Below are 15,423 nucleotides of genomic sequence, written 5' to 3'. Positions count from 1 at the left end.
TAACATAACATGTGCGCAAACAATTCAGTCAACTGGAGGGGAGAGGACTTAGGCTGAGAAGGGTTAAGGGAGAAAGTGGAGTTCTGGGGTGTAGACACCACGTTCAAAGCCCTTGGCAGTCATAGGAAAGGGAGAGAGAGGTGAGAGATTAGTCTGAAGAGTAACAGGTCCAAGGAGGGTTTCTTTTACTCACGAGTGGAAAGTCCTACAGAATCTGTTGGACCGGGGAGGCCCATGAGGTCCCACAAGAAAGAAAGAAAAGCCCTTCTGATGGACCCCCAGCCATACACAGCTGTGGTCATTTCAAAGGAAAACAGTGCTGGGGGAACTCTGAGAGGCTGCAGACATCATTTTTATCACATACGACCATTCCTGAGGGTGATGTGACGAGAAGAGTCTAAAATAGTAATCTCTTCTCAGCCACTATCCTAAGAGCCTTCCTGCGGACGTGCTTTTCTTCGAGGCCACCGAGAATCACTCCCTCCGCCCGGCCCCACTATTGGGAAATCTGTCCTAACCAGAAATGGGGGGAAGGAGATGGCAAGGTGAAAGGGGCTGAGGCTGCTAGGAACTGAGGGAAAGCGGGGAGGATGGAAGGGACCATCAGTTTTAAAACATTGATTTTCCCAGCTGCTTTTCACTATGAATTTATAATACAAAATCCATGTAGTTTCCTCTCTCTTGGACACAACTATAACGGCACTATTTGGTTTCACTGATTGGGAAGAACGGACATCCCTGTTGTAATAACCACCATGACACTGGCTCCTGCCTTAAAGGATGGGTTGGTTTCCCATTGGATTGTACTGAATATATTTATAAGTCCGAAGGCACACCTTGGCAAATAATGGCTCTTTAAAGGCCATTAATGCTATTATCAAGTTTGTGACACTGAGATAGCATCTTCCTTGAATTTTCCAGAAACTCCACCCATCCAGATTTTTATTTTTTATTTAAAAAACTTTTTTTGGAGTCTAGTTCATTTTAAATGTTGTGTCAGTTTCTGCTGTACAGCAAAGTGAATCAGTTATACATGTACACACACCTACTCTTTTCAAAATTCTTTTCCAATATAGGTCATTACAGAGTATTGAGAAGAGTCCCCTGTGCTATACATTAGGTCCTTATTAGTTATCTATTTTATATACAGTAGCGTAGATTTTTAGAAGACTGCAATTATGACACTCTTAACCGGCCAATTTATTATAAGAACATTCAGAAATTCTTGCTGGCTGCATACACGCTGAGCCTGAGATACCATCTCTATTGTGGTGTGTGCCGCGCTCTTGAAATACTTATGTGTCTCCTCCCAAGGATGCAGACTTCATTGTTTACCGTCTGAACTTATTTTAAGGAAGAAAACCTGCGGATGCAGTTCCTGTTAGAGTAATACCTAGGCTTTATTTAACATATTTATCTTGTATTCCTAAGATATTTCCACCTACATTATCTCATCCACGTTGTGTTATTAAGATTGGGAGAGAAAGGAAAGCATTTTGTTTTCTTCAGAAAGAGAAGGAAAAAGATTAACTGAAGCCGTGTCTAGGTAGACACAGACCTTGATGTCGTTCAGTCTTCCTCAGCCATGCTGTTAACACCATCAAACCACAGTATCAATGGTGGCATAACCAAGCCATTCGTAGATTGCAACCCTGCCCATATGACCTGTGTCCTGTCTCATAGATGGGCATGCACAGCAGAGGGGCAATTATAACCCACGTCCCTAATTCTCACCAGAACACTTTTTCACAGGGAGCTGCTAACATGATCCCCTGACAATCAGAAATCCCCAGTTCGTGTTAATGAGCTAACACACACATCAGGCACGATGCTAGCACAGCTACAGAGGGAAATGAGGATGTGCCTTGAAGGACTGAACCAGTGTAGCCTAACGGTTACTCAGTAGGGGCCTCAGCCAGGGACAAAGAAATTGGCACTGGAATAAAAGGTAAGGAAAATGCAAATTTTTTTCCTTGGGAAAAAAAAAAAGGAAGCTTCCAATCAGTGCTAACTCCCCCCACCCCCCCTGCCCCTTCCCTCAGCTTAATGTCAACAACCTTCGATGAAAAATCAAGTTATGGGCTATCCCTTGTAGGTGCTACTACACCTAAAAAACAACATAATCCTGAATCAGACCAAGTCAACCCAGGGCCACCAACTTTGTGGGTATCCGTGTCCTTCATTGTCTTTGAGTCAAGAGTGTGTTCTTTCTTCTTTAAATTTGGAAATTTAGTGCTTTCTACTTTTGTAAAGTTATCTAGCCAGGACTAAGATTTTGACCACATCTTAACTTTTTCCGTGCCATTTCAGTGACCAAGGGTATCTTACACAGTAGCAGGCCTGCTCACAGCATCTGGTGGTTACAGAGTCAGATGAGGACTTGAAATCGTGACTACACTGACTGGCCTTTGCCTCCTCTGGCTGTTCTAAAGAAATGTAAGAACTCGAATGGGGAGACATTCAGCATCCTCTTTCAGACGGGACTTGGCTGTGCTCTCCGTGACATGCCAATCTATCACAGAAGCAACAAGCCATCACCTCCAACCTGTCCGGCTGCTTGTACAAGTGTCTGAACAGATAGAAACAAAATACTCTGGAGCATTGGTTTCTTCTCAAAAAACACTCTTCTGTTTCTCATAGGGACCCAGTGCCTTGAGCAAACATTCTCTCTTTAACCCTTACAGAGTCACTGTGGCCAACACAAGTATCGAAATCTTACAAATAGGGGAGCTGTGGGAAAGCAAAACTTTCCTGCTATTTGCCTGAAATTAAGTGAAGGAGGGGTGTTTGGAAGAGAACCCAGTCTTCTTACTCCTGGGCTTGTGAGGATCTGGTATACAGCTGGTACAGCTGGTATCTCATATGTCCCTTGAACTAACTGTATAAATGGAAACTTTGTGCTGCCTGGTTACCAGGCCTTCAGATAAATATTGTATTTATGTGTGTTTTGTGTTTTCAAACTCCATCAACCGAAGGAACCAGAATTCAGATACACCCCCTGCCGCATCCACCACAAATTTCACTGCTAAGACAAGTTTTGACTCAGTGGAAAATCATCAATTTGTTGGAAGTTTCTGTGCACAAGGCTTCACTTAATCCAAACTAAGAGTTTAAAATTTAAGTCCTTCCTCAGAATCAGCTGGTTTGTATTTAAATTTTTGTGTGTTTCATAGAAGAAAATGGTTGCTGAATAAAAAGTAGTCTAGTAATATTTCATTCGAATTTTTGCATTCAAAAAGTATATCCCAAGCCCCTTCAATCACAAAGATGGAAAGGTATTTGGTGCAGCAGCTGAGCATTTGGGGTCAGTTAATTGCACTTTTCTAAGCCTCAGTGCTATCATCTGCAAAATAGGATGATAAAAAGATTAAGTGAAATGAAGTCCGATGAAGCACAGAGTGTTTAGTGAGCACATGGCAGCCACAGAGGACTAAGCAGCAAGAACCAGCCACGACGACTCCTTTCTATCAATGTTATGTGGCAGCCTGGATGGGAGGGGAGTTTGGGGGAGAATGGATACATGTATATGTATGGCTGAGTCGCTTTGCTGTGGGCCTGAAACTATCACAACATTGTTAATCGGCTATACTCCAATATCAAATAAAAAGTTTAAAAAATTAAAATAAAAAAGTTTAAAAATTAATAAATAAATAAATATTCTATTGATGATTTAAATTAAAGGAGAAAAAACACGCTGACCTAATAAATAAGATATAAGATATGTACAATACAGACCTGGGCTTGATGAGGAGAAAAACTACGTTACAAGCAATTGAATGGACAGAAGCCAAAAGATTTTTTTTTTTCCTCTCCGTGCTTCTGCAGCATTTAGTAGAATTCTGAATGCAAGCAGTTCACCTTCTGTGCTATCTGTGAAGACTAAATGACTTCAGCCATAAGCCATCATAATGTGTTTGGTGTGCTTCACAGCCAATCTGAGGGTTGTCCCGACCTTGTGTCATCCTAACTGACCTGGATACTGGACACAGTTCAATCAACCAGAGAAGAGCAGGAAATATCTTCTTCGGAGGTGCTATGTTCTGCCAGGTCACTGACTCCTACAGTCAGGATTGATTACAAACACCCAATTAAGAGGCATTTGGAACCTGATCTGAACACTAATCTTGTCTCTTGTTTTTCTTCAGGCTTAACGATCAGCCTTGATGAATACTACGACCATTAGTTAAGTTTATTTTATAGTCTCCCTCACAAGCACACACACGCACATGTGTGTTTGTGTATGTGCTTCTCCGAAGGATGTCAGCACGCATACAAGTATCACGTTTTACGCTGGAAGGAAAGGAGCTGATAATACGCATGCCGGCTGCAGGCATATGTCTCCCTTGGATCAATTTTGAAGGGCCGCCTCCCCAAAATGAAATCTGGTTGGAAATGCCATGCACATGTTGATTCAATTGGATAAGATTTCAACTAATCTTCTCATAAAGGTTGCTTCTTTCAAATTACGGAAATGCCCAACACACAACAACCTTGTAATACTCAAAATTCATTATGATCCAATGTGATTGCTTATAGGAAGAAATAATAAAGGAAATTAATTTTATTAAACACACGGAGTTCTTTTCAAATTAAATCAGTGCTAATGCGGAAAGAAATCAAAAGGAAGAAAGTAGATGATTATCTGCTTGAGCAGCAACAAAGGATGCTGCAGGTGGTAGCAACCACACTGACATCCGCTGTTCTGAGAAGAGTTCATTTTTACCCATTCAATAGTTTTTTAATTGAATTTAGCTTGGTGGTGGTGCCTCTCACGCTGCCCATGTTGGGAAGTTACTTGAGATCAAAATCAGCAATGAAAAGATGAGGAAAAATAAAGCAAAGGAAGATCGTTCTGAATTTGCCTGGCATAAAAAGCAGGCTCTTGGACCAAAAACTTTGTGTTTATTTTAACGTAACTGTAGTATAAGCAAGAAATATATTTCTATAGGAGTCAACGAAAAACAATTAGAAAAAATGCTTCAGTAAGACTGTTTTTGGATTAGAACATTTTTTTCTATCCCCATTCCAAAGAGTTTGGTGATCTTCAAAGGATAGTACATCCAGACTTCAAGACTATAGATGAGTTTTGTCTGCTTTTGAAATTTATAAAAATGGAATCACAGAAGTCAGGATGGCAGCTGCCCTTGAGGCCAAAGGTCAGAGACTTAAAGTGGACAGGAGGTGGCCTCTTCCTAGGAAGCTGGAAACGTTTGCTCTGGTTCGGTGATATGGGTGTGCTCACTTTGTAAAATTGTATCAAATGTTACACTTACTTTGTATATTTTTCTAGATATAGATTATAATTTAATATACTTTTATATTTAGTATAGAAAAAAGAGAATTACTTTGGCAAAAAACACCCACTGTTTTCCATAAAACAAAGTCCTTGTTTGCTTTGGTCTAAGTGATGCTCTAAAACCCAAGTCTAGGACTAGCGGTACGCCCATGCCTCAGATACAAAAAAACTCACTAATCAGGATAGATAATACTTTAACGCAATTTAAAAAAAATAAAATTAATGCAAAAATCCATGCTGAACAAAGATCAAAACAAAAAATATAACTTAGGGAAAGCAAAAATGGAACTTTTAGTCCCCAAATTCCCTATAACAACAAAGTTACCATTGTATAATTACATTTTCAGGAAAAATCAGATTTGAGGAGCTAAGGGAAGATTAATTTTCATTCAGTGAGTTTATAGTCTATGAAAATAAATGGTGTTTCCAAGTTTATAACAGCTTAGGAAATTTTAAAAGTAGCATTAAAGACAATGTGTGATTTATTCCAACAAAATCCCTAGACTTGAGTATCGTCTCTACTTAATTACAGTTTTATGTGTTTAAACTTCATATGAAGTTACAAGAGTGAAATCTTCCTTTGATTGCACTGAATTAAGAAAAAGACACCAATTTATTGGTTACACAAAGAAAAGGCTACAAATCGTAATGACAGAAAAGCATTTATGGGATGTTAGCCTTGCGTCTTGGTGAAATCCTACGAAACAGCCCTGACAAATCAGGCAGTGAAGTCAGGAAGTTGTCACTCAGAAAACCTCCCTTCTCCCCCATCACCACCACGTTTTTAGACTCTCTTTCTGGAGCTTCACATTCATTTTCCTAATGTTTTTAACCCAATGTCTGTGAAATTTTTATTGCTCCCCAGATGACATCTGATCTGAATGTAACCACACACCTCTTTGCTCAGCAGTATTTGTCACAAACCATTATAAATTATCATGCTGATAGTTTGCATTGCTGGGAAACCGGAAAAGCTCCATAAATTCTAACTACTGTATCAATGACATTCTTGTTTATTATGCAGATATAAAGTTTTATGAGAGTCAAGATGGCCGCTTTACCACCGAAGGAAACTCCAGTGGAGTAAAACCCAACCAGCTCAGTGTAAGTTCTGAAAACCATTTTCAACGCACCATGAACACTGCCTTCTGACCAACACTCTGCAGGTGCGTTTTTCTTTCTTTCCTGCTTTTAACTCTGCTTTGACACTTCACAAGCATGGAGGAGTTTGCTGGTGCAAAAGAGAGAAATCAGATTCCTCCTTTTCTTCTCCATTCAGAACATTCTATAGCCACCTCTGGTATCAACATCACAATAAAACCAGGCACAGACTAGCTAGCTAGAAATCCCAGCCCAAGATTAGCCTGCAGACAGATGCTCTATGGCTCCATGGATTGACTGATTGATACCACACCTTGTTCAATGAAAGAATTCAGGGAGTCCTCATATTATGTCTTTGATGCTTATTTGTAATGAAACCTGATTCAGGGGTGGCATACACATAGATGGTTGAATTTTTAAAGCTACCAGGCACAACTTGGACATTCAGTTTCCTTAAGGAAATATCCTCCCCCCCTCCCCCCCCCACCCCCGACATCCACTGTAAAAACCTTTCTGTAAGGTTAGCACAGGTTAACTATGTACTGGGCCAGTCCTGGTACTCTTCACATGAAAATATGTGATTGTGTGCATTTCACTGTATGGTTAAAATTATGAGAGCATATTTTAATTTCATGATAAAGAAAACAATAAAATAGAAATAAAGGTATTTTTCCTACCAGAGCTTGGCTATTTAATTACTTATTTATTCCTACACTCTAAGAAACAATTGTTTACTTGGGTCTCCAGGATGTTTTGCAATAAGCAAATTGTGAAGGAATCAATTTCTTGAGCGTTCCCATTATGAAAGCTCACTATTCGAATACCGACAGTTTCAAGAGAAATGCAGGATTTATTGTATGCGGATCATCCCCATTATTGGATTAACACATTTAGTTTGCTTAGTTTCCTATGTCCAAATGTTCTAACAATCACCAAGTTGTTAAAGATACCCTAAGAATGATGATAACGGCTTCTGAGGGGAGCTTCTAGCTTTTCAAAGGGCTTTCATATCCACTACCCTATTTTATCTTACTATAAAACGGGAACAGCAAGTACTTTTTACTGCTATTAGACATATAATATAGCTGAGACAAGGAAAGACATTAAATATCTCAAATAAGACAAACGGCTTGTTCTTAACAGAAATGATAAGTAAAAGCTTCCCAGTTCTCTGAACGTGATGTGTCATCTCAAATACATTTTTGGAAGTGGCTTAATATAAACGAAAAAACCCCACAATCCACCAAACCCCCAAAATCTATACTTTTGCACATCCAACATAAACTTTGGAAGTCTATGAATTTATTCCTACAGGAGTTTCTGGTGCTTTCCATTTTGCTAGGGAATTCTAACCCCCTGTAGATTTTAAAGCTGTGGATTCTTCTCACAACCAAAAGGAGATAATTGTGCCACATGTGTAGAATTTTCAGCTGCAACCTTCAACAATAACCAGGAGTCATGTGGACCAGTCAGGAAAGATAGTGATGGCAAATGTCTTAAGTTAGTCTTCCTATATCATTTTTGGAATTTTCATTGATAAAACAATCAGGGAGCACCACTTGGAAACATGGCACAAAGGTATTTTCCAGGGCCATAATCTCCATTGACCATATCAAGCTAAAGGTATCAGCCTTCAAGACTGGGCAGGAGATGGCTCCTTCACAGAGAACAAATACTCACTTGCTACAATTTAAAAACCACCTTATTCTGTAGCATTAAAAAACAAAAACAAAACTCACCATCGTAATTACAGAAACAATCTTCTTGGCCTTGTCAGCTTCTTGCTGATATCACTTAAATGGTCCCTTACTCTGAGTTATAATTATCCCTTTTCTTATCATGTTTAAATAACAAAACTAACAAAAAAGTTTGCTCCCCCCATCCTACCATACTCTACCTCACATCATGATATGGCAGAGAATTATTTAAGGCTTGCTGCGTGCCAGACACTTGTAAACACTTTACACACATTATCTCATTCAACTGGCTTCCCCTTCTTACACTCCTATGCAGTTGGGTGCTGGAGCTGACTCACACCAGCTCACGAGAACCAGATGTACACAGTTCTTTGCAAGTCTGTGCACAGTGACATCACTGTAGTTTGAAACTGGCCATGGTAGGAATATTTACACTACAGAAATCGGCAAATATCACAGATCAGGACTTGACCTATCCCCTCCCTAGATCCAGTTGTTAACACTGACCAGCACACCACTGCTAATTACTATTCTGAATTCCTTAACTATTATATTACATATATACATGGTCAAAACTCTCAGATCAGGAATTAGTAAGCATGAGTTTACTGAAATCTAACAGCACCTTATTTTGAGGAATAATGTTATTACTTGAGTATGTTTTACCAGAGTTTCTTAAAAATATCTCCTATAGCAGTTTAAGTATTGGTAAAATGCAAAACATAAAACAAAACAAAATAAAATGAAATGGAAAACAAGTCTCCAATTTGTCTAGGTGACTGACATTGTAAAAACCACCATACAGAATACTGGCCAAAAAAAAAAAAAGAATTCCCTGTTTCCAAGAAGTTACTGGAACACTCTATTAATGTCAACTTTCACACAAGATTAAAAAGTCAATATAATGCCCTGAAGCACTTCTGAATCACAGAACAAAGATTCAATTGAAATTGGCATAATTTTACCTGCTGTAGTGTTCCACTGATTATTTGGAAATTGACCAACAGGACATGAATGTATGCTAATTCTCCAGGCACCAGATGTTGAATTAACCAGATGACCTCATCTCCCTGACCATGAAAAACTAGTTTACCCCACCAAACCAACAGGTTCTTGAGGACTTCTTGCAGGTGGGAATATTTTCATACTATTCTTTTCTTCTCTAAAAAGGTTATGTGTTGGCAAAGAAAATATTTTAAATAATGAAACTCATTTTAAAACTTGGGAAAACGTATCAGTCTTTGAGAAACACTTTAGAAGTGAGATTTAAATAGATTACTTTCCTTTGCTAAAACTATATATCTAAACATCACTGAAGGTTGTTATTCAGGTTCAAGTCTCTGGAGAATACATCATGTGCAGTGTGCCAGAATAGGATGACACAGATAAGACAGAGACAGGTGGTCTGTTGCATGGATGTCCAGTGAGAAAAGCAAATCTGGATCTGAGTGGACTGCCGCTTGCAATGTTCAAACATACTTTCCAACTGTGGAAAGCAAAACCTACACACAGTTCTTTCATACGAAGTGAGGAAATATAATTTAGACTGTCCCTCTAGTGAGAATGTTTTCATAATAATGAAACCTGGTATAAATTGATGCTTAGTAACTTAACCATAGCAGGAGATAGGAATGCTAAAGCACATGAACAAACATTATATTCATCGTGAATTAACAGTTCTTTTAGCATGTTCCATAAGAGATTTGCAGTTATTAATCTACTATAAAAATCCCTCATTAGACTTACCCTATAGTCCTCATTTTTTTTTTCAATGACAATTTGCTTTGGTCATGTCAAACTCAGTAAGATAAACAGAGTTCTTAGATCACAAAACATGCCCCAGATTTGTTTAAAAAAAATACCCGACCTCACCGTCTGCCAATGCACTATATGAGAGTGACCTACGATATTTAGTAAGAACTCAAGTGAGAGTTTGGGTTTCTAATTCTTCACCTTTCCAGGAAAAAAAGACACATATATACACATTTCTTAACAAAAGAGTTCCAAAACCAAAAGTGTTAACAGGAAAAAAGAGTATGAGAAATTACACATTTAAATATAATTTCCCTGGTTTAGGGAACTCAGAAATCACTTAACATAATTTAATTTCCATACCATTGACACATGATCTGGCCTAGATCAGAATCCCTCCTGGATCCATTTACATTCTAGGTGGTTCACAGACTTCCCCCCCATAGACACCTGCGCCCACTAGATGGTGCTGTGGCGCCCTGTTCAAACATTCTCACTTACTTGCAGTCTCTGTCTTCCAAATCGAAGTGAGGGTTGAAGTTAATCATAATTCTCTGATATGGGTCAGGAGCCTGAATCAGCCATTCACATTTTTCACTTGGGTGATAAGAATGAGGATAACCAGGAGATGTAAGGTACCCGGGGCTTTCAATTTTTATAGTATCTCCACATTTATCTGCAATAAAAATAATATTTTAGTAGACCTTTTCCTGACAACCAGTTAGGTATTCTAAATTTACATATAAATGACCAGTTATTAAACATTCCATAACTTTTTAAGGGGAGCTCCAAGAGGCGCTTGCAGGTCCTTCAGGTGGCGCCAATACCAACACGCCACCAAAGGACACTCTTTGATCTCAGGAAGTCGGTTCAGGAGGAGAGCAGACTGAGATCTGATAGGACTCCACCCCCACCCCACACAAAGTTCCCTCCCAAGAAAAAGGTCTTCTAGCATTAAAAACATTAAGTCCCCTCAATGGATGTTAACATGGTCCCCAGGGAGCCTCTGCTAGACTTAATTATCCCCCCAGAAGTGTAATTGCATTAAGGAGCAAGTTCTAAGTGAAGGCGACTAAAAGATGCTATTTGACCCTTTGTGTTGCTTTTTGATGATAAGCCTGGTCTGTGTCATTGATCAGTGGGGATTGTCATCCAGGATTTCAATTGGCTTAAAGCCAGACCTTTTGTTGTTGTTGTTTTATCTGCCTGTAAACCTAAGTGATTTTGAGTTATCTCTGCTTTTGAGATCCAGATCATCAGAGAACAAAGTACATGTGGTGAAGCAGAAATAATTCTGCTCTACTGCTCCAAGTTGCTCAGTCTTGGAGACCAGATCAAAGTAACTGGGCAGAAAGAAAAATAAATAGCTACACAGCATTAATTCTAATTACCTACAAGTTGGAAAAAAGCTCCACCACAGGGAGGTCTGGGTATCACATATGATGAGCTACACTGTCACAGTTTAGGAAAGGCGAGCTAACAAGTTTTGAGCCCTCCTTTCAAAAAACCCAAAGGCCAAAGTGATTCACTGAGAGCCAAAGAAACCAGTCTCTGGGCTGCTTTATTGTTCAGTGTGGACCCTCATTGTCACTTTTAATGATGGATTTCATATTGGAGAGCCTCAGCCTGCAATGCTGCCACATTTACTGATGCTTAATCTCGAGCAATAAAAATTTGGTGCATAAACTATGTGAGAGGAACAGGTATGAAAGCAGTGAAATATATAAGCCTATCAATCACAAACTTTCAGTAATGGTATCTATAGATTTTAATATTGCATCTAATAGATTCCCTGTGGAAAGCGAATGGCATTCTTTGCTCTCAGCATGAATTTATAAATCTACAGAATTTTATTACAGGAAAACCAGGTCAAATGGAAACGAAAGATGAAGCGCACATCAAAAATGCATAAAGCTACATGCATTACAGAAATCATTTCCCATAAATTAAAAAGAAGACAATATAAATTACATTGTTTTTCTCGATTGCTAGATGTTTTTGACTTTGTTTCTTAGACTGGGGGTAGCCTTATATGGGTTTCCTTTGCCTTGGCTTTTAGAAGCTTAAGGTTCGCCAAGAAGAAATGATGTTGTAACCGGAGTTCAGAATCTCAGCTAATGATCATATTGGACTCTGTTATGTGATTCTGCCGAGGCTCTTGCATTATTTTAAATGTGCAGAAAACTTGGAAAGCGACCCCATCTCATTAAGTCTCCTCCAGCTCTGTACAAACATCATGGCAGTGTCTGGCATCTGTTAGACGAGTGAAATAAAACAGCACTGCTTGTAGCCACTCGACAGAGTCACTTCAGAAGACATTTAGGTGGATTCAGTACCACACCAGAGCTCTTTAATCTGTGACTTCTGAGAAAGTGACAGTGTAATAAGATAATGCGGACTCCTAGACTCCCTGGCTCTGTTAAATCTCTCCAACAGTTGATTAAGAAAGAGCAGTTTCTAACGATTCTGGACCATTAGTCCTAAATAAGGTTAATGAATTAATTTAGCAGACCCTGGTACTTGGAGGAGGTGGACATGGCTGGAAGAGGTCTGTTGAGCTACAGAGGCATTAACTGGCTCTGGGCCCTGCAAGCACAGCAACATGGGTTTAACTAGTCAAGTCACCGATTGAAGCTCAGGGTCTCAGCCTTCCCCAGATGTCTGTGAAGAAAACTAAGAAGTATATATATTTCTCATGTATGTACATACACATACACCCACACACACAGACATATGGAGCTCACAACCTAAAGTCTGAAAGCTATTTGCATTGGATTTCAAATCCATCCTATGAACACCACCACCGATTTAATCTCCAGAGTTGTGGAGGCAGAGGTTGGGTTACTGTAATTTCTAAAGTCTAACCACTTGAGCTCTTTCAATTGGAGTGAATGTTATTTCGTTCCCTGCCGGACTATAGAAAGATGCCATCACCCGAGGTTCATTAATAAATTGAACTCCACATTCACAATTGTGTGTGTGTGTGTTTTGCTTCCAAGTGTATCTTTTAGAACACTGCTTGGTAGCTGTTGGGGAAATCGATTGCTTCAATCACGAAACCTCCAGAAAGCATATTAGAAAGATTAACTTCCATCGTAAAGATGTGATTTACATTCCTCTCGGTATGAACTCCTCCACTTGTGGTCTCTTATTAAAACAATATACCACCGTAAGTAGCGGATGGTCTTTCCTTCTAATTACTCTGATTGAAATCTAAGCCAGACAAAAGTAAATATTTGATAATTAGTTAATAATAATTGCTGAAGACTTACTGTAAAGATAATGCCGTCCCCTTGCTCCCACCTACTTTACAGTGTAAGTCAAACGTGCCTACAACCAGATCCCATTTTAAAACACATTATTTAGGTTACAGGATACTGTTTATAACCCAGCACGGTCTTCCATTTACTTAACAGTGAGTGGTTTTAAAAGCTAAGTGGAAGCTGCAACTAGGTTGGGGATTTTCAGATATCCTGGTGCCTTACACCGTATATATCAGATTCCTTTATTGACACGATGTAACTTTCATTCATACTCCAGACAGATCAGGGCCATTTACAAAAGCGGAGGAGGGAGTTACATCCACCAGCAAACCGCTATCTCCTGCAGGCACCCACCAGAGGAAACAGTTCGGGGGAGCTGCTCGAGAACCAGGAAGTTCTCCTGGTAAAGTGTTCATTAACTTTCAACAGCCATCAGATTTTTGAAAGGGAGTCTCATCTAATTTGCCTTTGGGAGGAAACATTATTAAGATAATTGGTGTGCTGCTCCGGGAAGGTAAGCAGTTCTGCCTTGTAGCAGAGGTAGGAGAACCTCCACGGCCAAACAACCAACTTCAGGAGGGAGTCAGAGCACTTGAAATCTCCCTGCCCTACACCGACTGATCTTATTGCTTGATTTCTCCGCCTGGATAAAAGTTTCCTTCGCCCAGGAGGCGGCTCTCCGCGGTGGATCCCGGCAGCTGGGCGCGGGTCCGGGGTCCGGACGCGGGCAGCCTGGAGCCGGGTTCACCCCCGTGGCCGCGCGTCTCCGCCTGTCACTTACCGTTGCGAAAAGCGCCGGCCGCCGAGAGGACCAGGGCGAGCGCGGCGCACAGGAGCGGTAGCCCCCTCTCCATCCTCCCTTCGCTGGGTTCCCGGGCAGACGCGGGAGAACCGAACGTGCAGGGAAAACAGAGCACCGGGGCGATCTCAACAATCCGGAGCGCTTCCACTCCTCCCAGAGCTGTAAAATCCTCAGTCCGTCTTGGAGAAAGGAAAGCGGCGAGGCAATGCCGTGATCCGAGAGAAACCCTCCTCTTTTTGTGTCTCAAGTCGCCTGCATCCTGTCATTTAGCTCCAGTTTCCTCTCTCTTTTCCCACACTTGTTCCTCTTCCAGGAGCCACTGCCCGGGCCATGTCTCAGAAAAAAAAAAAGGGGGGAGGGTGGTGGTGGGAGGAGGAGAGACGTAGAGAAACGCACACCAACGCCAATTTCCAGAAAGAAAGAAAAAAAAAAATCCGGCTTGTTTCTGGACGCGTTGGAGCCGAGGAGCTGGCGCCCAGGGGAGGTCCGAGGTGTCTGCGCGAAGGAGAGGAGCAAGCAATGAAAAGATGAGCGGGAGACGTAGTTGTTTCACCAACTGCACCCCTGCTTCCCCCACCTCCTCCTCCCCTCCCCTTCTGGAGCCCTTCCCTCGCTTCCTCCCGCCCCTCTCCCCGCACGGGCTCGCCAGCAATTGCCTGACAGGAGACGGGGAGGAACAAGTTTCCCTCCGTGTGCGTTCCCCGTGCGTCTGTCCGTCTCTCCCGCAGGCCCTGTTGGGACCTTCCCGGGAAGGGAGGCGCCGGGGGTCCGCGCCCAGGGCGGGCTGGCGGGTGTGTCTGGGGGACTGGGCGTCGAGGTCGGTGGCAGCGCCAGGGTCGAGCTGGCCCACCTCAGCGTGCTCGCTCGGTACCCCGGGGGGTCCCAGCCCAGGATCTTGGGGATCCGCCGCGGAGGCGTGCGGGGCGCTCGGGAGGTAGCGGCTGCTGCTCCCAACTCCGGACGCCCGGCAGGCGTCCGGGGCAGCCGGGTAGTGACCTAGGGCAGGAGCAGCAGGGTGCCCCTGGACGCTGCGGGACAGGCCCGGAGGGGCTGAGGAAAGCGCGGCAGGGGTGGGGGACGCACCCCGGAGCCGGGCGAGGGTCGATAGTGTCGCTGCCACGTAGAGCCGAGTCAGTAGATTGGCGCGGGCGAGGCTGTGTTGCGGCCCCACCCGGCCTCCCTGCCCGGTAAAGGGGCGCGCTGCTGGGCGCCTGGCGTGCTCGGGTGCCCGCCGCGCGCCGCGGGCTCCATTGTTACCCGAGATCTGGTGTCCTCTCCTCTGGGTCAGAGGGGACCCTGGAGGGTGGGAGCTGGTGTGCCTTCCAGCTAGGGGGCAGTCGTCGCCCGACCCCGCCCAGCATCCTGACTCGGAGCCCAGGTGCTCGGGGTTTGGAAATTAGGGGTCCAGTGCCCCGGGTTCCTGTGCAGTCCGGGGGGAGGGGAACAGTGGCGGGGGCGGGGTTTGCTCCTGGCAGGGCTCTCACGGTACCAGTTCAGACCACAGGCCAAGGT

General features: G+C 42.4%; 1 protein-coding gene across 6 annotated transcripts in view; it reads right to left on the bottom strand.

Annotated features, from left to right (window-relative positions):
* The window catches only part of NRP1 (neuropilin 1), a 138,927-nt gene extending 123,715 nt beyond the window's left edge, over nucleotides 1–15,212 (bottom strand). The window contains exons 1-3 of one of the 6 annotated variants that reach the window (XM_073801607.1): nucleotides 14,995–15,212; nucleotides 13,891–14,406; nucleotides 10,348–10,522 (exon numbers count right to left, since the gene is read on the bottom strand). In XM_073801607.1, the coding sequence (XP_073657708.1) occupies nucleotides 10,348–10,522; nucleotides 13,891–13,963 (248 nt within the window). In that variant the 5' untranslated portion in view covers nucleotides 13,964–14,406; nucleotides 14,995–15,212. The remainder of the gene's footprint in view (nucleotides 1–10,347; nucleotides 10,523–13,890; nucleotides 14,407–14,994) is intronic. The other 5 variants (XM_033852409.2, XM_033852406.2, XM_033852410.2 and 2 more) reach the window with 5 other exon arrangements.
* Nucleotides 15,213–15,423: the final 211 nt, after the last annotated feature.

This window comes from Tursiops truncatus, chromosome 2 (genome assembly GCF_011762595.2).
Source record: "Tursiops truncatus isolate mTurTru1 chromosome 2, mTurTru1.mat.Y, whole genome shotgun sequence".
Classification (NCBI taxonomy): Eukaryota; Metazoa; Chordata; class Mammalia; order Artiodactyla; family Delphinidae; genus Tursiops; species Tursiops truncatus.
Note: the sequence above shows the minus strand (reverse complement) of the source record. Positions and strands in the feature narration are given on the sequence as shown.